The sequence below is a fragment of the Danio rerio genome, chromosome 9, assembly GCF_052040795.2.
Source record: "Danio rerio strain M-AB ecotype USA chromosome 9, GRCz13ab, whole genome shotgun sequence".
Classification (NCBI taxonomy): Eukaryota; Metazoa; Chordata; class Actinopteri; order Cypriniformes; family Danionidae; genus Danio; species Danio rerio.
Genome location: NC_141029.1, coordinates 18,961,273 through 18,985,603, shown reverse-complemented (window position 1 = coordinate 18,985,603; position 24,331 = coordinate 18,961,273). Strand labels below are relative to the sequence as shown.

General features: G+C 36.5%; 1 protein-coding gene across 50 annotated transcripts in view; it reads left to right on the top strand.

Annotated features, from left to right (window-relative positions):
• The window catches only part of mycbp2 (MYC binding protein 2), a 232,201-nt gene that overhangs the window by 197,373 nt on the left and 10,497 nt on the right, over window positions 1–24,331 (top strand). For all 50 annotated transcript variants that reach the window (XM_087266144.1, XM_087266142.1, XM_087266138.1 and 47 more), the window contains 16 exon segments: window positions 2,484–2,640; window positions 2,730–2,954; window positions 3,054–3,119; window positions 5,083–5,322; window positions 7,037–7,126; window positions 7,230–7,310; window positions 8,353–8,619; window positions 11,675–11,958; window positions 13,229–13,325; window positions 13,732–13,851; window positions 18,892–18,993; window positions 19,104–19,232; window positions 19,448–19,580; window positions 21,121–21,224; window positions 21,315–21,503; window positions 22,384–22,491. In XM_087266144.1, the coding sequence (XP_087122270.1) occupies window positions 2,484–2,640; window positions 2,730–2,954; window positions 3,054–3,119; window positions 5,083–5,322; window positions 7,037–7,126; window positions 7,230–7,310; window positions 8,353–8,619; window positions 11,675–11,958; window positions 13,229–13,325; window positions 13,732–13,851; window positions 18,892–18,993; window positions 19,104–19,232; window positions 19,448–19,580; window positions 21,121–21,224; window positions 21,315–21,503; window positions 22,384–22,491 (2,392 nt within the window).

The window sequence follows — 24,331 nt, the reverse complement described above, 5'->3', positions numbered from 1 at the left end:
ACATTACGGTGCACATTTATTTCCACTGTTTCCACAAAAGTATCAAAATACCGTGTTGTACCACTTTTTTAAATCTCTTTCATAATGGTGTATATATATATATATATATATATATATATATATATATATATATATATACACCTGAGTGTGTATCTGTATTTTATATATAGATACACAATCAGGTATTGGATAAGTATCGGCCAATACCCTGAGCCCAGCAATTGGTATCAGGAATAAAAAAAAAAAAGTGTATCAAAACATTATCTAGAGAAAGCTAGATAATGTCATGTATTTCTGAAAAAAATATACGTAGTGTAGCAATATTGAGATGTGTGAAATTAAATAGAAATGGAAAATATAGGCTATGCTTAAGTTTGGGCACCCTCTCTTTTGTGTGGATTTCAAAACCTGTAGTCACTTAATGCTCATTGATTACCACACAAAACTGATTTGAGTGACTCAGTGAACCTTAACAATCCTAACACAGGTGAGACTGATCCAAGGATATTTAAGATAGGTGATTGCTAGTTGTGCTTCTCCTTATTGCGAACCAGACAGTAGCAACATATTAGCAAAGTAGGAACCTCAAAAAAACTTTCTAATGACCTGTTAACTAGGAGAATTCATAAACCTGAATTGGGAGAAGGATACGAAAAATCACAAAGGTTTAGTCTCTATCTCCACAGTCAGAAATATAGTAACAAAATGGAAGGCCACAGGAACAGTTCTGGTGGAGGAAAGATGTGGTAGGCCAAGAAAAATATCTAAAGGGAAAGGCGAAGTATGGTTAGAATGGTCAGACAAACCACAGACCACCTCCAAAGAGCTCCAGGAACATCTTGCTGCTGATAATGTTATTGCACATTGTTCCACAGCTCAGCACATTCTTCACAAAGAACAGCTCGATGTAAGGGTGATGCAGAAAAAGCCTTTTCTGTATTCTGCCAATGAGAAGAGTCGTTTGAGGTATGCAAAGGCTTATCTTGACCAGCCTTAATCATTTTGGAAAAATATACTGTGGACAGATGCCACAACCATAGCTGCTTTGCTTAGAGAAGAAAGAACAAGGCAATTAAAGGAGAAGAACCTGCGTCCTACTGTAAACTGTATTGTGGGGACTCCATCATGCTGTGGAGCTGTGTGGCAAGCACAGATACTGGAAACCTTGTCAGAGTTGAAGGTTGCATGGAAAAATGTTCAGGAATCAGTCAAGAGGCTGAAGGTACGGCACGGTTGGATGTTTCAGCAGGACCATAACCCAACGTACAGTTCCAGATCTACCAAGGAATTCATCCTCAGACAAAATACATATTCTAGAATGGCCATCCCAGTCCCCAGACTGGAACATCATCAAAAATCTAAGAAATTATTTAAAAAGGGTCGTTCACGCTCAGCACTCATTAAACCTGACTGAACTGGAGATATTTTGCAAGGAAGAAGAGTCCAAAATGCCTTCAGCAAGAATTCAGGGATTTATCCTTGACTATAAGAAGCATCTACTGGCTGTAATTTTAGCAAAAGATGGCTCTACAAAATATCAATGTCATTTTTATGTTGGGGTGCCCACATTTTTGCACCTGTCATTTTTTGTTGTGACTTGAATTGCATTGCATCTCTTTATTAAATAAATGTTATGTCAGAACTGAAATGTTGCTTTTTCCCTAGGTTATAAAATATCCAAATGAAATTGATGATTTGAAAGGCCAGCAGGCTATGGCTTGCAATTATGAAAATATCAGGTTGCCTAAACATTTGCATAAAAATGTTTATTATCTGATATGCATTTAACAAACTCTTCTCTGAAAAATGCTAACTTCACAAATTTAATGCTGTAAACTGAAATGGGTATTTTAGTTTTACAAAATAAGAGTATAAAAACCTTAAACTCTATAAATTTGTGTTATCTTTAGCGCTTATTGACAGTCTTTCGATAACTTTGTTTGAATGAAAGCTCCGAAATTGATTCTGCCATGGCTAATCCTTGCCGTAGTCAAACCAGCAAGTTTGGCAGAAGGATGTGTCTTCATGTCAAAGATGTTAATATTTTTAGTTGCTAACTGCTCGAAATTGCAGCATGTGATATGAGACATGTCTCTGTATTATTGGCTGATAGTGGACATACTGCCAGCGCGTTTAATCTCAGCTGCTTTTAATAATAGTGGCTGCTTGTGGCAACACAGCAGAACTTTCTATGTTTGCTTACTGACGAAGAAAAATTTATTAAGATTTGCCGTGTTAAGTAAAGCTATTGGGCATAACTAACATTATATACCCCCTTTAAAAAAAATGGGAACAGATTTTATGAGTTCAAGTACTCGCCAATACCAATGCCAGGATTCTTTGTGGTATCGATGCCATTTTCGATACTAGCATCAGAATCATAACGACCCTAATCGTACTGCACTAAACTAGGCATTAGATACTGATTTACTTCTGCACGAGCAAGCACAGATTGTATTACAAATCTTTGTTTTTTTCATCAGATGTTGGAGCCTTAAATTCAAACAGTCAGATCATCAGTTCCTGCACCAGAGTAACGTATTTCACCACATCAACAACATCCTCTCTAAATCAGATGATGGGGACAGCGAGGAGAGTTTTAACATCAGCGTACAGTCAGGATATGAAGCCATTAGTCAGGTGGGACACTTTTTATTCTGATTTACATTTATGCATTTTACAGAAAGATTTTATGTGCATGGTATTTAACATTTTGCCGTGTATTGCAGGAACTTTGTGTGGTGACCTGTCTGAAAGATCTGACTAGCGTGGTGGACATTAAAACATCCAGTCGGCCAGCCATGATTGGCAGCCTGACTGATGGCTCCACTGAGACATTCTGGGAGTCTGGGGATGAAGATAAGAACAAAACGAAGAGTATCACTATCAGCTGTGTGAAAGGCATCAATGCGTCATATGTCTCTGTCCATGTTGACAACTCTCGTGATATTGGAGTAAGCTTTTTGTCAATTTGTCTGTTCTTAGTCAACTTACTCAAACGTTTTCTTTTTAAAATTTAAAAATAATCAAATCTTTATTCTGTTTTCTTTCAGAACAAAGTCACATCAATGATATTTCTGTGTGGGAAGGCTGTGGAAGATCTCTGCAGAATAAAACAGGTCTGTTTAAACCAAATGAACTACAATCAATCATTATCCACAATATGTCCATATTGATATTGAAATTATATTGTATCGATCGAAATAGAGAAATATATCGTGATATAAAGTTTTGACATATCGTCCAGCCCTATGACGTCTATCAAATGTTGGATTTTGGTTGCCATACCTGACAAATAAATGTCAGTATTTGACATCAATATGAAGTTAATTTAAGATTTTGGCTCAACATTAGGTTTTGGTTGCTTTCTAACGCAACCTAAAATCAACAAAATATCAACGTCATTTGACGTTGTTATTGGCCATTAAAATAACATTGTCCTTAGATGCTGCCTAGACGTAGAATTTTGGTCACCTGACATCACAACCTAAATCTAACCTCACAATAACACCTCACTGTGCGTTCACACCGAAAGCGGCGAAAGTGTCAGGTCGCTCTGGCAGCCTGGCAACAACGCTGTCTGCCTTCAGCTCCGGCGGCGAGAGTGCCAAAATTCGCTACATTAATCTCGTATGTAAAGGAGCCATTAAAGCATATCATTATCAGTTACATTTCTGCATAAAACATGCTTTCTATCATGAAAATGTTGCGCACTTTTTATCAAATTCATTTAACCACAGAAGATATAACATTAATGCACATCAACTCGTCAGTAACTTTTTTAATGTATGTTCCTATAAGAAAACATTGCAAATAATTGGAAATCCAGCGACAGCAATAATCAAATCCTTGGGAACAACTGTGGTCGGAACCAAAGTTCACAGTGGCTGTGTTCTCTGGACTCCTCTCAAGCAGTGGACTCCTACATTCTGATTGCTTGACGCTGAACTGCATCATAGTTCATTACCATAAGGTTGACTTGATTTCAAATCTCCTCGACGCCCACACCGGCAATGACACGCCACGCTGCTTATCGCCGCCGGCTCCCAGTGAAAACGAATGACTTCTGGCTACTTTGATGCTTTCGCCGCTTTCGGTGTGAACGTACAGTTATGATATTGTGTGCCTGCTGGACAATAACTAAATGCACTACAGAATGTTACGTTTACACACATCCACAAATTACCTGTATATGCGTTAGCTTTTTACAGCGTAATACTCACTAACCAATACTCTTGATTAGTTTTGAAGGTCTACTTTTTACTCATACTTTGAGGATTTTAAACAAATACTTTTTCTCCACTTGCACTACATTTTTAGGCAAGAAATAGTACTTTTACTTAATTATGATTTTTCTGTACTCTTTTTACCTCTGGTTAGGTAGCATCTGTATTGCATGCCTCCAAATGCCACAGGACACATAAATCAATTAATACCAGTTGCTCTGTGTCTATTTTTGGATGCACAATTTATCAGATTTTGGCTGATGGCCTGAATAAGGCTGTAGACGCTGCCAATTTAACTTGTCTGAGTTAATTTATAAATTAATAATTCTCTAGTTGCTAACCTTTTATTACACATAACAATAAATCTTTGGTTTTATTGACACCAAGCACTGATAATTACCATAACATCCTGAATAACTGCACTAATTGTTCATCAAGTGTGAATTGAGTCTTAAAAGTTATAAAAGTCATCAAGCGGTGATATTACTGTAATATTTTTTTCATCATACATCTAAACACAATTGCAAATGCAATGTTTTAAGCATGTATATTTACTTTATTCGTGTTTTTATTTAGAAAATGAGTTTATTAATAGTTCAGAATTGCCTTTATTTTTATTGTCTGTATTTTTTTGTATTTTTATTTATAATGACTGTTAACTCAACGTTTATTTTGTTCGTATGTATTTCATATCAGTTTTGTTGTCAAAAGGTTTACTAAGGCACTAAACTGCTGTGAGCAGCACAAAACAACAAATAGAGTTGTTTGCATGAAAACGTAGATCTTCAGATCAGCATCCCTAGGGCCCTGGTTATCCCTGGTTATTTGACTGAATGCCCTTTTTTTGTTGTCTCAGATTGACTTGGACTCGAGGCACATGGGCTGGGTGACTAGCGAGCTGCCCGGAGGGGACCATCATGTGATCAAGATTGAGCTTAAGGGTCCTGAGAACACACTTAGGGTACGGCAGGTCAAAGTACTTGGCTGGAAGGAGGGGGAGAGCATCAAGATCGCTGGGCAGATATCAGCCAGTGTGGCCCAGCAGAAGAATTGTGAGGCTGAGACGCTGCGTGTCTTCCGACTCATCACATCACAGGTAAACTGTACCGAAAAAGCATCAAGAAAAGCTTAATAAGACACAAACTGCACAATGTATGCTTTTATTATTAATAGCTTGGTTTCCATCACCCTGTCTTAATGTGCATTTTAAAGTATCGCATAAGAAATGAATGATGGAAATGGTAAAATGTAAATAAAAGTCTCTTAATAGCTAAATGATTTTAAAATTACTTAAAAACAATTAATCCCTATAACGTCAGATGAAAACAGATTTGTTAAATAATCTCTGATTTAGCAAACAATACATTACACGTTTCTATTATGGTTACATTGTTTACTATTTGTTACTATGTTACCAATTATATAGTCAGCTGCTCTAAGAGCTTAATGGAATCACAAATAATTTCCTTTTTTTCTTTGTTTTCTTGCAAATTTTGAAAAGATTTACTGAAATAGAATAGAAACCTGGCTAATACTGACCACACACATCAAACTCAGATTGAACGGTTTACCAGTACTGTGAAAGTATCGCGATGGCTCCAAATAACTGGCGGTGCCACTGTAGTTTGTAAACGGTAGTATCATCATTAATAGTTTATCTACAATAAATAATGTTGCAAGTGGAAAGGCTCTAAAATGCTCACACTTTTGTGCTACTATAGACCATTTTATTTGAAAAGTCTGTGAAGCCCTTAAACATTGCAAAACTGTGTAGAATTTCCACCTTTTATGGTAGCCTATTCGCTTGTTAAGTTTGACGTCACGCGGAGCGGCTTCCTGGTCCAAGCGCTCTATTCAACTGAATGGGGAGACTCATGAAATGGTAATAATAAATTTTTACAAATCGATTTAATGCTTTCGAAAATCACGATCGTAGTATATATGTCCATGCCTAATATCCGATGGCTAGAAAGTGATAAATGTTTTTATAAATTGTTAAATTTTTGGTATGTGTTATGCAGCAAGCTCAGAGATTGTTGTGTACACTATGATTTTATATAAAATTAACTTTAATGTGTGACAGGAATAAAACGCGATCATAAACGAATGATTTCTCTACTCAAATGAATGGCGGCTTGGACCCGGAAACAGTATACATACGTCACAAACATGTCACCACTTAACAAGCGGATTGCACCTTTTGTAATGCTTGAACACACATCTAAATCGGTTCATTTCTGTTTCTGTTAATATGATTCAGTAACTACAACAACCAAGACAATGTCTTTAAAAGAACGACTCACAAGGTGGTATTTTGAATTACAATGGATTGTTACCTGAGAAGACTGAAAGAAAAAAAATCGATGAAAAACCCAAAATAGCAACAGTAAACATTGAAACAATTTTTGTTTGGCCTATTTTTGTTGGAAAAAATTTGGTATAATTTGCATCTTTATTTTTTATTTTACTTTATTTGGTTTTGTTGGTCAGTTATCTACAAACAGAAACAAAAAGAATGAATAAATTTTAGGTGAAGTGATGTGCAGATAATACTTTTTGGCCTTGAGGGAATTATGAATTAGATTCAAGTAGGCCTATTATAACATAAAATATCGTATTTCTCACGATTTAATTTAGAATTTAAGTTATGAATTACAGTATCGCAATACTACTTGGTATTGTGATATTTTAGCTGGTATAGTATTGTAAGATTAACTAATGGCATCACAACAACCCTACATCAAACACTGCAGTATGAAAACACTTTTCCTCACCATATACTGTAATAGTCATTTCATGTGTTTATGTAGGTATTTGGGAAACTAATATGTGGGGATGCAGAACCAACACCAGAACAAGAAGAAAAGAACCTGCTCTCCTCACCTGAGGGTGAGGACAAGGTCAGTACCTGCATCTGATGTGCTTGTTGGCCTTTTTAGGACTGTTTGCTATAGCATTATTAAGTGCCGAAGCTTAAGAATTGTTATTAATGTTTTTGGTCAGGCTCCATCTGATGCAGACTTAAAGGAACACATGGTTGGCATTATTTTCAGCAGGAGCAAACTGACCAACCTTCAGAAACAGGTAAAGCCACTGAAATTGCTCTAGGGCCTCTGGTAAACCTACACTGTAAAACATTTTGGGTTCCACACAATTGATTTGTGTTTGGGCAACATGAAGGAATTAAGTTACCTTATTGGTTTTAAAAAATGTAAGTGGATTGAACATAAAACAATTAAGTTGCCCCCACTCCCAAAAAAACTCAAGAATTGTGTTTTTTCAGCTCATTTTATATTATTAAGTAGTTTGAACAAACAGCAGAGTTTTTTGAGTGTAGTGAGCTGCCAAAAGAATCCATAGAGTTATTCATTAAATATAAAAAATGATTTTGAATAGTTTAATTAAAAATGTAATAATTTAGCCAGTGTATGTTCTTTTATTACACTGTGTTGGTTTAAAAAAAAAAACAATACTTTAAATTAGAAAAATCCACTCATTAAGGTTTGAATTAATTGCATAAACATAAAAAACATAGGCTAAATTGTCTGAAATGGATTTGCACGCTTTTACTCTTTACTATAATTCTAATAAACAGAATATACAAAGCAAATTACATTTTTATTCCATTATCCACATCCACATGTGTACAAAAGTTGTTCAATACCACAGCAACAACCCTCTCTCCAGCAGAGAACTTTGCACATCAAGTTTGCACAGGGCATAGTTTGAAGTGCCTGTGCGTAATGGCACCTCATCAATCTCATTGTGTGTAATCACTCCTTGTGTGTTGATGCAGATATAATATAACAAAGATGACATAAAATATGTTTGTAAGGTTCAGTATTAACATTTTAACAATCAACGAAATTCACAAAATATGTAAAAACTTTGTTGGAAGGACTTCCACATAAAATTCATATTTCCTAATTTCTGTGTTTTATTTTTGTCTGATAAAGGGTATTTGTACAGTGTGACACGCATGTAGTGTTTACTTGATCTGTTACCTGTGATATTCCAGGGTGTTGATGGCAAGCTAAACCTATCCATAACTCTCTATAAACTCCCTCTCTTAAAAATACTAGAAATTCTGCACTTGACTGATTCCACACTTTACTTACCTTCTCAGGTGTGTGCCCATATTGTCCAAGCCATTCGTATGGAGGCCACACGAGTGCGGGAAGAATGGGAACATGCCATCTCCAGCAAAGAGAATGCAAACTCTCAGCCCAGCGACGATGACGCGTCTTCTGATGCTTACTGCTTTGAGTTGTTGTCTATGGTGCTGGCCTTGAGTGGATCTAATGTTGGTCGCCAGTATTTAGCCCAGCAGCTCACGCTGCTGCAGGACCTCTTTTCCCTTCTTCACACCGCCTCGCCACGTGTCCAGAGACAGGTTTGTGAACACATCATCATCATCATGAGAAAAAGTTGGAAAGATCGATCCCAATGTAGACAATATTGCTGCTGATTTTGGTATTTTATCTATGCTAGCCTATACTAGTTCACTAATCAGATGTATAGGTATTATGAAGTAATACAAATAATCTATAGTTTTATGCTTTATATATATTTTTTTTTAAAAATAGCTTACATTAGCAAATAAAACACAAGGTAGGCAAAAAGGGAATATGTCTCAGACAATTTTAGAAGCTGTCGTTCATTTATTCTCACCATACTTTAGGTGTTGGTCTCTTGTCCATCCTCATAGCATCCATGTGGGATAAAAGAACAACATCTTAACTTTGTCTCTCATGAAACACAGTTGCCGTTTAATATATAGTAAATCAGACTCATTTATAGTGTAGCTGCACAAAAAAAAAACGTTATGAATGCATGCTACACTTCCGACTGTACATTGTGTTTTTTTTTTTTCTCATAATGCACAGTTTTTCTCATAATGCAGTTTTGAGGTAAGGAATGTTTTCATTTGCCATTCACTGAAAGTCAGACAGGCTTATCCAGTTCATCAAACACCAAAGTTTAAAATCAAAAGCAGAATAATACAGTCTCCTCAGAGAGCCGGTGTATCAGCAAACTGCTACATTGAAAACATATGATTCAATTCGCGGCTTCTGATTGGTTCTCGGGATATAACGGCTTTTGCTGTCAAATGCAAGTGTACTGACGTTGAGATTTGGATGATTAGAGGCAAATCTATTTGTTGATGGTGTAGTACGTGCCTAAAGCATTCACTCAATGTCATTATCTCAATTTTGGCAGAAGTGGCGTTTAGCCGCTTTTGCATCTGAACTCTTCATATTTTTTATACAGACTGAGATGCCAATGATATATTTTTGTGTATTTGTTTGCAATTAGAGCATAAGTGTTGAGAGAGAAAATGTTTTGTTCTTACACTATATTGCAGGGCTATTCAATTAGTTTGTCATGAGGGCCAGTTCATGAAAAGCATCCCAAATGAGGGGCTGGAGAGATATGACTTGCAATATGAGTGATGACACAAAAGCATATAATAGCCCGTTTGTTGTATTTTTGCTCCTTAAGACACCCACGTTGTATTTTTCTACATTAAAATGTTCATAAATTGTATTTCGAAACTACATAACATCAGTGCATTGGTACAATAGGCTTTTTTACAAACATTAAAATGTGATATTTCAAAGCACAGCAAAAGCAGTGCATTGCTTAAGTAGGCTTCTTCTACATTCAGACACATTCATATGTTATGTTTTGAACTGCATAACAATTATAGAAGCAACAATTACAGGTTTTGGTTGTACGAATATATAGTCTAAAGAATAATCATGGTTTCACGGTTCTAAATGTAAATTTAAGCTTTATGTTAGCTTAGTATTTAAATGGACTGTTGTTATCATCTGCGTTCATACATACATAATCATTTTAATAATTTGTAATAATTTGTCTAACATATCTTTTGTTTACATTGCACTGAAAGCCACACTCTTACTGCTACGTGAGATGTTTTCTACTCTGTGCATCTGTAAAGCACAATCGCATTGCTCTAATGCCCTCATATTGGCATATATTCTAACACACTTGCACACCGAAAAAATCATGCTATGTGAATGGGCCACTGCTATAGTTAATTCAGTGTGCATGCGTATTAGCCTCGGTGTATAAGCTCAGAACTTTAAACTTACGCACAGGTGGCATAACTTTGTAAGTTGCAGCAGTTTCCTTCCGTGCAAAAGAAACATGGCGTTGAGAAGCCTCTAAGCTTAAGTATCCAAATGTTTTCGACTGCTCGCGCCACTCACTCACTTAATGTCAGGTGACTCACGCTCTGCGCAGCCTTCAACTGCAGCTCGTGCTGTATTGAACAGACGTACGTCACTTCATAACTATAAAGGTCCTTTTTTAACTGAAATAAATTTATTTTTGATGTCTTGCTCACACTTATTTGAGGGCCGGAACAAATTGTCTCACGTAGATTATGCCACTTATTTTGTGGTCATTTACTTAATTGACAGGTTACACTCTTTGCAGTGCAATATTTTGGTTGGTTGCAACAAGTTTTATGCTTTGAATCAGGCAGACAGAGAGAGGGAGCGTCTCATGTGTCTCTGGATGTAAATGACTTGGGCATATGTAATAGCTCATAGTATGTGTTAGCTACCAATTTGCAAATCGAATTTTTTTGTATATTAGTGTGACGTTTGATCTTCACCAGGCTCCCTGGTGAAGCACACATCTGTGTTCTCAGATAAATGTAGGCTCTGGTTGGCTTTGTTACTACAAATATTTAGGAGAATTGCATTCATTTCGAACTGTGATTAAAACTGACTGTACCTAACTGTGCTTTTAAACAATTGTATTGCACCTCGTCCAGTCAACCAGAATCAAGAATTTCAACAGACCATGGAATAATAGCAATCGAGGAAAACAACAAGCGATTTACCATAAATAGGCATTAAAAATCATGAGAAGTGCTAGTAATACAAAGTTTCTGCCATTGTTGGAAAAATGCTAGCCTAAAAAGGGAGGAATGTTTTAAAAAGTTTGTAGTCATTATTTTTAGAAAATTTAATGTTTGCAAATTCAGTTCATACCAGTAATAAAATATGCATTTAAGAAATTACATTTGTTACACGTGACTAATTTCAGATCCTTTGAGAGTACAAATCACAAAAAGTTTTTATAAAAATTATATATCATAAATCATGGCATCCTGCTTTCTCTTACAGATATGCAGGGCCGGTGCGTCCATAGAGGCGACCTAGGCGGCCGCCTAGGGCGCCAGTATAGAGAGGGCCGTATCCACGACACCTCCCTTACCACCCGCGTCCTCAGTTATGTTCGCGACACCTCCCTCACTACCCGCGTCCTCAGTTATATTCGCGCATAGGCGACAGAATTGAGAGGCTAATAATTCTGACTTCAACTATGTTTATGCCTTTCATGATCCACTAATTATGGACCTTACTTTTTACAGTCAGAACCTGAGATGGAACTCTGTTTTGATTTTGCAGGTGACGTCACTGCTCAGGCGTGTTCTTCCTGAGGTCACACCCATGCGGTTGGCCAGTGTTATCGGTGTAAAGGCGCTGCCACCGGCTGACATCAGTGACATCATTCACTCTACTGAGAAGGGCGACTGGACCAAGCTCGGTATTTTAGATATGTTCCTGGGCTGCATCGCCAAGGCCCTCACTGTGCAGCTCAAGGCCAAGGGCACCACTATTGTTGGCACAGCTGGCATGGCTGCGGGCAAAGGAGTCACTACAGTCACCTTGCCCATGATCTTCAACTCAAGGTCAGCTTGCTTGCAGCGTGGCATCCCACATTCAGTTCAGATTTATTTGAAGTGCTACATAAAATTTTAATGGAAATAAACTGAAAAACTGGGATAGTTTACCTAATAATAATAGTTTTTTATCACATTTTTATAAATTAACTAAATAACACAAATTAAGACATTTTTTAAGTAATCAGAGATATTTATGAGAGCCTTTTACACCAAAACTTTGACTCAAAAAGTATATATATATATATATATATTTTTTTTTTCATCATGGCACCTCAAAATCGTTTTTTATTTTTTAATTTGGGTTTGTTTGTTGGAATAGCCAACAATATGTAAGGTGGTATTTACTGAAAAGGTTCAAGCTGTATTATTGCCAAAAGACTAAAGAAACATTATCAGCACGATCATGGTGTAAAACTGTGTGTACATATCTAGTCAAAACTGCTTTTTGCAATCTTATACTAATGGCAGTAACATGAGCTGTTAGAATAGCTATATGTGGGTGTGCGTTGCTATTATGTGACTATATGAACCTTTTCACAAGCCCATTATGACACGTTTAATGGTCATCAGCATCTTAATTCCTTGAAAGCTTTTAATATTCAGATTTTCTAAAAACATATGAACATTTATATGTATTTATGTATGTTCAATATCATTGAATTACTTCAAATTACAAAAAGCAAATTACTGCTTGTGCAAGGAGTTTCTAATGCAGCGTCTATGGGATAGGACAGTACATTTGACATTAATCTCCCTTGTGTCTGCCGTTTTCAGTCTTGCACATTTTTATTACACCATTGTGGACTTTTTCTTTTATTATTTCAGCAAATAAAATTGTAAAAAAAAACTATTTTTTGTACTCTCCCATTCACTGCGCTCTAAGTTTTCCCAACTATGACAACTTTTGCTAATGAGAAACCCGGAATGTGAAAAGGGTCAATTGTATTGCAATATAGGCAACAATATTTTTTAATTGAATTTACTTTTATACTAAAAATCATTAGAATATTTATTAAAGTTCATGTTGCATGAAGATCGTTAGCCAAATTCCCTCCATAAATATATAAAAACTTAACAAAGCGTTGCTAAGAATGTAATTTGGGCAACTTTACAGGTGATCTTTCTCATAATAAGATTTTTTTAAGACCCAGATTCTAAATTTTCAAATAGTTGTATCTTGATCAAATATGGTCCTATCCTAACTAACCATATATCAATGTAAATAACAATGTCTTCAGCAGTATACACTAACTGTCTTTTGTCTGTGTCCATGCAGTTATATACGACGCGGAGAAAGTCATTGGTGGATGAAGGGCTCTACTCCACCTCAGATTGCTGAAATTATCATTAAACTAGTCAAAGACATGGCTGCTGTAAGTAATAATGGCCCAACACTTTTTGAATTCCCCTTATGTCTTAAAATACAGCAATTTTGTTGTAAAGTTTTATGTTTCACTGCTTAAGGGTATAGTTCCCAGAACTGAAAATGAATTCATCATTTACTCCCACGTTGAACACAAAATAAGTTATTTTGAAAAATGTTAGAATCCTGTAACCATTGGCTACCATAATATTTGTTTTTCCTTCCATTGAAGTCAATGGTTTCTAACATTGTTCAAAATAAGAATTCAACTGAAAAAGGAAACTTATAAAGATTTGGAACCACTTGAGTGTGAGTGAATGGTGAATACATTTTCTAACCAAGTAAACTATCTCTTTAACCTGATCTCCAAAACAGTCCCACTTCATTGAAGTGTTTTTTGGGTTTTTTTACCCCAGGGACACCTCTCAGATGCCTGGTCCAGGGTGACTAAGAATGCCATTGCAGAGACCATCATTGCGCTCACAAAGATGGAAGAGGAACATCGCTCTCCAGTTCGCTGCATTGCCACTACACGGGTACGACTGCACCACACTCTGCACACTACATCTCTTATTAATGAATATTTGCCAAGTAGGTCAGTATTACTCAGAATCCTTCAGGTAGAGGGATTATAGGTGTTAAGGCAGGTGGAGTTTATTAGCGTTTATAATCTTTTACCCAGAGCCTAACAGCAGCATGAAAAGCAACATTGTTAAAATCAAATCACTTGATATCTTTTATTATGCAGTCATGGAAACATGCAAATACAGTGGTCCCTCGCTATAACACGGTTCTCCTTTAGCGGCCTCGCAGTTTTGCAGATTTTTTTGTGCAATTTGACATGCTTTTTGTTTTTTTTGCAGCACATTGTGTTCTATGCTCTGATTGGCTGAACCATTGTCAGTCAATCTCCTGTGTCTCCTGTGTGCTGTGTTTCCTGTACAGTACAGAATGCATTCAGCTTGCTAAACTTACATGAATCTTCGATCGCTAACAGTGTGACTTAAATGCTTTATTTTTGCAAGGTTTCTCCCCAACAAACCTCATAATGTCGACGAAACATACTATACCATCAAAGGCACTCACGTCACGATAGCACTCAAAGGCAGAGGAAGATGCTTACCATTGTACAAAAAGTTGAACTTCAGGACATGCTAAAGGAAGGTAGAAGTTACGCGAGTGTTTAATTGAGAGAAAAGTATAAAATTTTTATGTCTATCGGAAAAAAATTGTGTAGTGAGGGGGTTTACAATTTTTTACAGTCTTTAATTCATTCATTCATTTTCTTTTCGGCTTAGTCCCGTTATTAATCTAGGGTTGCCACAGCGGAATGAACCGTTAACATATCCAGCATATGTTTTATGCAGCGATGCCCTTCCAGCTGCAACCCATCTCTGGGAAACAACCATTTACACTTAGTGGTGTCCTTCAGATAAGCTAGCACCAGTCTTTCGAATAACATCTGTGGTATAATTCGAAACATGATATAATTCAAAAGACTGGTGCTAGCTTATCTGAAGGATATTACTGGACCCCTGCTGGACCCTCCAGCAGTTTGCCTATAGAGCAAACCGGTCTGTGGATGATGCAATCAACATGGAACTGCATTATATCCTACAACATCTGGACAAACCAGGGAACGAGTACAAATTGACCCAGCTTTCTGTTCAGTGTTTTCTCTAGGATTTCTTCCAGCTGTGGCGGCAGGTCTTTTACACAAATCTACCAACTACTTATGGCGTTATTTTAATGACAAATGGGAAAAACTGGTGAGCGCAGTATTACACGTCAGGATCGAATTTATGTAAGGTTAATATGAGCATGCCAATCTCTGCTTGCGCGCCGATTTCCTCTGCTCGTGCACAAAACTTCTTGCACTCCCTCAAACGCTATCAAGCGCAGATCTTCTGGTGTGCTCTCAAATAAACACTGTTGAAGTGCGATTTAGTGCATTTATGTACTGAGTATGTCTCCAACATTTATTAGATTTGCTAGGAATATTTCTGAATGTCTCCAATAGCCCTAGAGAGCGGGATTAATGTGTCCTGAAGTAAAGTGAAATGGCAGTAAACTCCAGCAAGATAACATTAAAATCTTTGTATGCAGAATCACACACCTTTTTCTATAAATAAAGTATAATTATGAAAACTGTGTTGAGTTCTCTCCCCACTGCTCTTCTCCCTGTACACCAACGACTGCACCGCAAAAGACCCCTCCATTAAACTCATTTAGTTTGCAGTTGACGCTACTGTTATCTGCCTCATCCACAATGGTGACGAGTCTGCATACAGACAGGAGGTGGAGCATGGAGCTGGGAGGTGGAGCTTTCCCAATTCTGCCTCATCCTCAATGGTGACGAGTCTGCATACAGACTAGGGATGCTCAAAATAATGGATTCACCGTTAACCAAAAGGGTGCGTTTGTAAGCGATTAATGCAATCAGTTAAACGATTAAAAATATTATTTTATATGTTTTTAGTTTGGCTGCATAAGGGGCCCATTGAATGCGCTTTTGCGTTAAGAGGGGCATCTTTTGCACGCGGCTCATCCCAGAGCAGCAGTTTGTGTTGTCAAGACAACTACAGAGAACTTTTAAAGAGCTTGGTTTCCGCTACATTCATTCTTCCATGGCGGGGACCAAAATGCATCCCGCCACGTCTACATTACCCATTCAAAACATTCAGTTATTGTTGTTGTTGTTTTTAATAGCGGATTATAATCGCACCAAAACTATAAAAGGTATTTTTAGTTTTAGTATTAAAAGGTAAGTGGATTATAACAGCGCAAACTTTTTTGTAATCGTATAGTGCTGTGCTGTTTAATCTTAAGCCAGCAAACTCGATGAAGCTTTCAGTTAAGATGAACACAGTTTCTATAGTTGTACTCTATTTACAGATAAAGGTATATGGCTCTGCATATAATCACTCTATCATGCTGGAGTTTATAGCCGTTTCGCTTTACTTCAGGACGCATTAATGCCGCTCTGAAGGTCTAATCGCTGTTTCAAGTTATCCAGAGCTGTATGAATGTACAAATCTTGAATATCATAATATTATTAAATATTACAATTTTTATCAACATATACAGCAACACTTTTGCACAATCGATACCCAGCTGATTCAGTCGTTTCATAAGAGGACTACGCTTTCTTCTCTTCTTTTTTCCTTGTCAGCATAAAGGCAGTGAGGTGCGCCTTGCGTTTTTGGAATGAAAAAAGCACGTTAGCTGTGGTCGGCCACTTGTTCAACTGCAAGACAAACTTAACTTGCGGGACGATAACGTATAACCCGTGCCTACAGAAACATTTGCCAAAGAAGCAAAATGGAAGAAGAATATTGCTGTTTGAAACGGACGTGTTGATGCCAAAAAAAGCGCTGATGTTGACCTGGATCTGCATCATAAACGCAACAAATAGGCTTTACCTTTTATTTTACAGCTTATAAAGCATGTATGCACATAAATGCAATATCATATTTAAACAAAAAGTCAACGTATTTTACAAAAAGTCAACATATGCGCGCGTGTTGTTGTCTTTTCATCACGCAGCGCGCACACTTGAACCGCGATGGAGAGAAAGGAAACCATCAAGACATAATCTTTAAAATAATGATTTCTATTAAAAATGTAAAAAGGTTTTGTGATTATAATAATACAAGCGGGGCATTAAATAAATGCATATTTTCCGTGGAGCGAGCGATTTGAGGAAGTCTGCTATTTTATTTGACAGAAGACAAAAATATGATTGGAAAAAAACAGCCTATGCCGGTTATTAAAAATAATCAGTCAGTGCTTTCGATTTGTAATATAAATTAATTATTTAAGTGGAAAATAATTTAGGGCAGTCCTATTTATTTTATTCATTTTATTTAGTTTATTCTGTTCTTCTGTGCTAAACACTGCAGGTGTGTGAAAATGCTCTGTTGTTATGTTCTGTTATTAATATGCTAGCATATACAAATAAATCAGTATTTTATGCAATATTTAATGTGTCAGACACAAAATAGACACGTCAATTTGTTTAATATAAATTTAATAGTAATCTGACCAGTTAACCGTTAATAACCGATTAATGAGTGGCGGTTGTCGGTTAGCAAAATTAACCGAAATGAGCATGCCTAATACAGACAGGAGGTGGAGCTTTCCCAATTCACCTGTACCCCATGTCTTTGGACTGTGGGGGGAAACCGAAGCACCTGGAGGAAACCCACACTAACACAAGGAGAACATGCAAACTTCACATAGAAACGGCAACTGACCCAGCCGAGACTTGAACTAGCGACTTTCTTGCTGTGAGGCGACAACACTACCTACTGCGCCACTGCGTCGCCTTCTACAGTATAATAATTGTATTAAATAAAGCTGACTAATTTGCGGATTTTACCTATTGCGGGCTATTTTTAGAACAAAACTCCTGCGATTAACAAGGGACCACTGTATTACCTTTTTGTCTTTCCGTTTAAAAAACAACCAAACAAACAAAAAAAAAACATTGGGTGTTTCAGTTTGCCTACCCGTACTGTGCCCTGAAATAACTTTCTAAAGAAGTAAGAAGAAGTACATACTTTTAGTTTTGCAACAGAAAAATATGCAAGCTTTTGGGACAAACTACTTTGCTTAACAGACTGTTCTGTTGCTTAGTTGTGTGTCCTGACAGCTTTAAAGGCCATTCACATATCATGTTTAAAAGAGTGTGGAAAATCCAAGGTGGGCTGCTGCTTCTATCAATTTTAATGCACTGACCCTGGCTTTAGCTATGATACAATTTTTTTTTTTTTTGTCTAATGTAATTATTCTATCATTATTACTGAAATGACAATATATATAATAAGTTAATTGGCTGGTTCTTATCACATGACATGCGGTGCACTTGTGGCATTTTGAAAAGTTGAGATGTTACCAACTTACTACAGTGTAGATGCACCTAGAAAAAGCAAGCGCATGTGGGTCACTTTCTGTTTCTGTGCATCTCCATTTAAAATAACAGACCTGAGATCACAAAACGTCCACTTATGCACACATTACTTTCGTGATTTCTTACCATATTGGGTTAAAATAGCAGGTTGACTTGCCCTCCACTGGTTTTTCATTCAGAAATCCTCATGTTTGCATAATTGTGCATTCAATTAATGACCAAAAGGATCTTTATAAAATTCACAAGGGGGTTACAGATGAAATATAATGCATGATATATATTTTTTATCAGGTTCTTTATTAACTATTAATGATCAAGGTTCTTTTAGCTCTCCACTTAACGGTTTATCTTGAACACTTTTTGCTCATGTTTGTAGTTGTAATCAAGTTTGTGGCCCTCCTCTGGTAACATGCTAGATCTGTTACCCTGATCTGTTCCGGGACCTTGCAATTTACCAATTAGGCACTGCCTCAAATAGTAGCCCATCTGGGTTACTTCAGAATACCCATTTAAACGTACAATGGTTTAGCACATGCAAATATTAGAAATAAAAATCTCAAAAGAAAAAAAGGAAAAATTTATAAAAATTGAATTTATAAAATGTGTAGAAACTTTGTGTGGAGGACTTAGAAATAATTTTCCTATTATTCTACCTCTCTTTCAGCTGTGGCTTGCATTGGCCTCTCTGTGTGTTCTGGATCAGGACCACGTGGACCGACTGTCTTCTGGTCGCTGGATGGGCAAAGATGGGCAGCAGAAGCAGATGGTATAGCAGTGATTCTAATAGAGCATGGGGCACAGTCAGTGCAATAGCACATTACACTTTTTCTTACAGTAATGAGTACTTTACCTCTTTACCCTGACTTTTATTTCCAGCCTATGTGTGATAACCATGACGACGGCGAGACGGCAGCCATCATTCTGTGTAATGCATGTGGAAATCTGTGCACTGATTGTGACCGTTTCCTCCATCTCCACCGGCGCACACGTACCCATCAGAGACAGGTGAACTTGAATGCTCAAATGCATCTAAACAGTGTTATATTCGTCAAATATTGTAGATATTTAAGTTTCAAATCTGAGAATTGTGTCATCGGATTGGTAATGATTTACATTGTTGATGTTTTAAATACAGGATGATATTGTTGATTCAGTTGTTATAGGGAGTCATTTTTGCCATCTGAAATAGGATCATTAAATGTCTTATGACTTATGTGCAGGTTTTCAAAGAGGAGGAGGAGGCCATTAAAGTGGACCTACATGAAGGCTGTGGTAGAACCAAACTCTTTTGGCTCATGGCATTGGCAGATTCCAAGACCATGAAGGCCATGGTGGAGTTCCGTGAACACACAGGTGAACTTCTCACCTGCTAATAATTTTACAATTGTACATGTTACAAACAAACTGAAATCAAAATTTGCATGTAAAAAACACTTCAATATTATTGTCATCCTCATGCAAATCAGCTTTCACACCAGACATGGAAAGCTCTGTGATATGAAACCCATTCATTTCAATGGCTTGCTCCATGCAAAGCCTGTTTGTAGCTGCGCTGACCAAATCTCAAGCTTACCCTCACCTAGCTGAGACACTTCGTAATTAATACTGTTTATTATTTGTAGTCATTTCCACAAATACAGCAAATTAATCCGAAGTTCTAAAACAATCACAGAAAACAGCTTACTTTTTTTGCATTGCAGAATAAGGTCAATACTTGTTCCCGCTGCTTGCAATAGTGATTTTGTACTGTCATGGGAACACTAATAAAATTAAGTGTAAAATAAATTTAGGCCCAAATCTTTTTTTTTTTTTATCCCTTCCCCCTCTCCTTTCCCTTGAAGCAGAGAATGAAGGGGAAGGGCTTCAAATTTTACCCCTAAGAAATGGGACAGCACTACAACACCTGCACACGTAATCATATGTCATCGCAATCTCTTGCTTCATATGAGATTGACGATCACGACTGCTGTAGTTATTCCAGTTTTTTTTTTTTTTTTTTTGGTATTTATCTTCAAGAGATCACTGAAGGCATATACTGTATTATGTTATCATAATGACATAATGTGGCATTAACATTATACCTGACACTGTCAAAGGCCATTCCCAGCCACTAGACTTTTCTGAAGTGGTATTCGAGTGTCATTGAGTGTCAGAATGTTGTGGAACTACTATACAGAAGTTATTATTAGAGATTATAGATAGAGAAATTTAGCGTTTTTTTACCGTTTGTTGTTTTTTTTTTTTTTTTTTTTTTTAAAGCATGATGGTAAAACACAAATGCGGTTATGATTGTATTAAAACATATGTTTGTTTGTTGTAAAAATTCGTTATAAGGACAAAAAATACTAATTTGTGCATTTCTGCATATCCGGCAGCCATTTTGCCGTTGTAGATAGTGTATTCTTAAAGGTGAAAATTTTCTTACTCCTTGGTTGCGAGTGTGGTCCTGAAAAATGTATTTTTCAAGATCTATCTAGCCCTTCCCCTTAGCCCTACACCTTCAAGCTAAAGAAAATTTGGACAACCAAAGGGAAGAGCTAAGGGGTAGAATTGAGATTGGGCCTTACTGACAGGTCACTACAGTCTCTAGAAAGGGACTAAATTCCTCACTACATAAGCTTAGAAGTGTTTCGAATTGTTGTTTTTTTTGTTTTTTAAATGTTAAATAACAAGTAAAAATAGAGCTATTCACAACAAAGGCCCTTTTTCCTCACCATATAAACAATTTCTGGAGTATTTTTGTCTTGAGTTTTGAATATTTTGTGCTCCTGACCGCTAACCCCCAGGTCACATCTACAGTATGATGCATCTTACTTACAGAATTATATTTTATTAAAAGATTAGAGGCTACATATTGTACTGCTAGTTCTAACTCTTTTGTATTGTGCTTCAGGTAAACCAGCTTCCAGCAGTTCAGACGCCTGCCGCTTCTGTGGCACTAGGCACGGCACAGAACTGTCTGCAGTGGGAAGTGTATGTTCAGACCAAGACTGTCAGGTATGCACTCAAGATGGGTTCTTTTTGTTTTGTTTTGAACTGGAAATTAGTGATCTCAGACACAATGGTTTTGTTACTTCTTGTTTGTAGGAGTACGCAAAACTGGCCTGCAGTAAGACTCATCCATGTGGTCACCCATGTGGAGGAGTCAAAAATGAGGATCTGTGTCTTCCCTGTCTGCATGGTTGTGACAAAACCGCAACTTGTTTGAAACAGGACGCTGATGATATGTGCATGATTTGCTTCACTGAGGCTCTGTCTGCTGCCCCAGCAATCCAGGTACAGATGATTAATGCGATGGCATATAGAGCAAATAAAAATACATTTTAATATCATTAATATCTTTTATTTTAGTAAATGAAAACTAAAGTTTTATTTGTAAAATAATAAAAGTATAATAATAAATTAGAAATCTAAACCCTTAGTCACCGAAAATGTTAACTGAAATAAAATGAAATGATTTTACAATAAATGAAAATTTACAACTAAATAAAACCAGTAATAGTGACTGCAAACAACTGAAATAAAATGATACCAAAAATGAATAAATTCATTGGCCGAATTCATGGTGAAAAATCTGACCAGCTGCTGTTTAGAGAGGTAAATGGCACTATTACAACCAAACACGTTATATACAGAAACATCTTTTCTATACAAACATCAAACATGTACTCTATCTTTTCTTAATCTGCCAAAAAAATGTAAATAAGGTGTTTAACTATACATAATGATCTTAAATATGAAGATTTTTTTTATTATTTGTTTTAAAATTATATATTTTATTATATAATTTATGTATTCAATTATACATTATATGTACACAAGAAAATTTTTATTACTAAAAAGCTTTCACAAGAGGTAACATTAAATTTTACTTTAGTCAACACTAAATGTTTATACTTGAATCCCTAATATGTTAACTAAATATATAGAAAAACTAAACAGAAATGTTTCTCTAATAAAAAAACTTTTTAAAAAAAACTTAAATTTGCTAAATTATTAATGAAACCAACTAAATCTAAACTGAAATGTGCAGCAAATTTAAAAATAGATTCAAAACAAAAACTAATTTAAAAATGCAAAACTATAATAACCTTAAAATAGAACTGCAAGGATAATAGACATTGATGTGGAATTTTCTGTCTTGGCTTATTTGCAGCTGGACTGCAGTCACGTTTTTCATCTTCAGTGCACAAGAAGAGTTCTGGAGAACCGCTGGCTTGGACCCAGGATAACCTTCGGGTTTATGTCTTGCCCTATTTGTAAGGTAAGTAAGCTAGGCTGAACTCGCAATGAGGGCATTTTAATAAAAGCAAATGGCTTAGTGAGAATTGCTTTTAATGTGGTTTAATCAAATATGTTTACTGCATGTTTCAAAAATGAATTGTGGTTTCTGAGCAGTCTATGATTTTGTTTTCAGTGTCTAAAGTGCTTCGAGTTCAGAGTAATTGCTAGTTTGGTTAGTTCGTAAATATAATCAAAACAATGGAAATTAAAGATGCCACCGAAAAAATCCTAAGAATTTTTATATTGGTCATTTATAAACTGACTGGAGTTATCAAAAAAGTTTTAAGGGATAGTTCACCCAAATATTATTTGACTATTTACTCAAGTAGCTCCCTACCTTTGCACAGTGTCCTAACTACACATGATTCCAATGACAAGCAATTTGTTTGTCCACACCAAACACTCATTTAAATATTATCCCCTGCACTCCCAATGAAATGGTAGTTTTTAATTCAATTATTACATATTAAACCTCTTTAACATTGTGTAAACACTACTGAGTGACTGACTTTCATTTTCAAACCGTTTGATGATGCTGCATTTAGTAGTATGGCAATAAAAGTCAGATAAAATGGTTATCAAACTTGCATTGCTAGCTTTTAATGCTTAATGTAGCACATAATTAGTACCTGAGGCGATCATTGTCAGAGTAATTTATGCTTTCGTTGCAAAGTTGCTGAAATTGAAACTTTGTTTCTAAAATAGAAATGTCATGCGTCGCAGATGCTTAGGACAAAAACTCCTTTTAACATGGAAGAGGTGCCGTGTGTTGTAGCGCATATTGGTAGGACACTGTTAACAGTATAGTAAATGTTATAGTAATAGTGAGCTTGTGCGATGTTTAGGAAATATGTGATATGCGATCGCATGCTAAATAATGTGATAAACAACAAGTTTCAAATTATTTCAGGGATATATGAATTATTACTTAAGCTTCTGAAAGTGAACAGCCATGTTTTAATGTTGCATGAAACTAATCAGACATTGAATCACACTATACACTATGCGCTTATCCACTATGCACTTAGACACTTTAACAGCATAGTATATGTATGTAGCATTGTGTGAAATGGAACACTAACATTTTTTTAACTTCGCAGAATGCCGTTTCCCAGATGCTGTTTGACGGTTGCCAAATTTGTGAAATAAATAACCAACCTCCCAAATAATACCTTCCATGAGTATAACCGCATTCACCATCGGGAGGCGCTATAATCACTCTCGTAGGAGAATACTGCTTTAACAATTCAAAATAAATAGTGCCCGAAAGCTCCGCCCCTTTTGCAACGTGAACAAAGTAGCGGTCGTTGTGTGTGTGAAGTGTCCAAAATTCCACACTCCATTTTATCGGTTGAATAAGTGCATCATACGGGAGTATTTAACGTGCACTAGAGTTTTCAGTGGGAACACACTACTTTTAGGATGCACCTGGTGTAAATCAGGCACGGACAGTCTTGATCCGGATGGGCCAATGTCTGTATAGTTTTGCTCCAACCCTAATCTAACATACCTGCCTGTAGCTTTCTAGTAATCTTGAAGACTAATTAGTTTGTTCAGGTATGTTTGATCAGTGTTAGAGCAAAACTCTGCAGGGACACCGGTGTAAACAAACAAAATGGATATCATTTTGGTATAGTTGCATTCACCTGAAAACATCAAGACGAGTTCTTTGCTGTCCTGTTGGTTTCTCATCATGGCTTGAATGGTCATATTTCAGCTCCCATACAAAAATACTATTGCTAAAACAGTTGTTTGGACAAGAAAACCAACATGTCCGCTTTGCTTGTTTTCAGATATAAGCATTAACATGCAACTACATG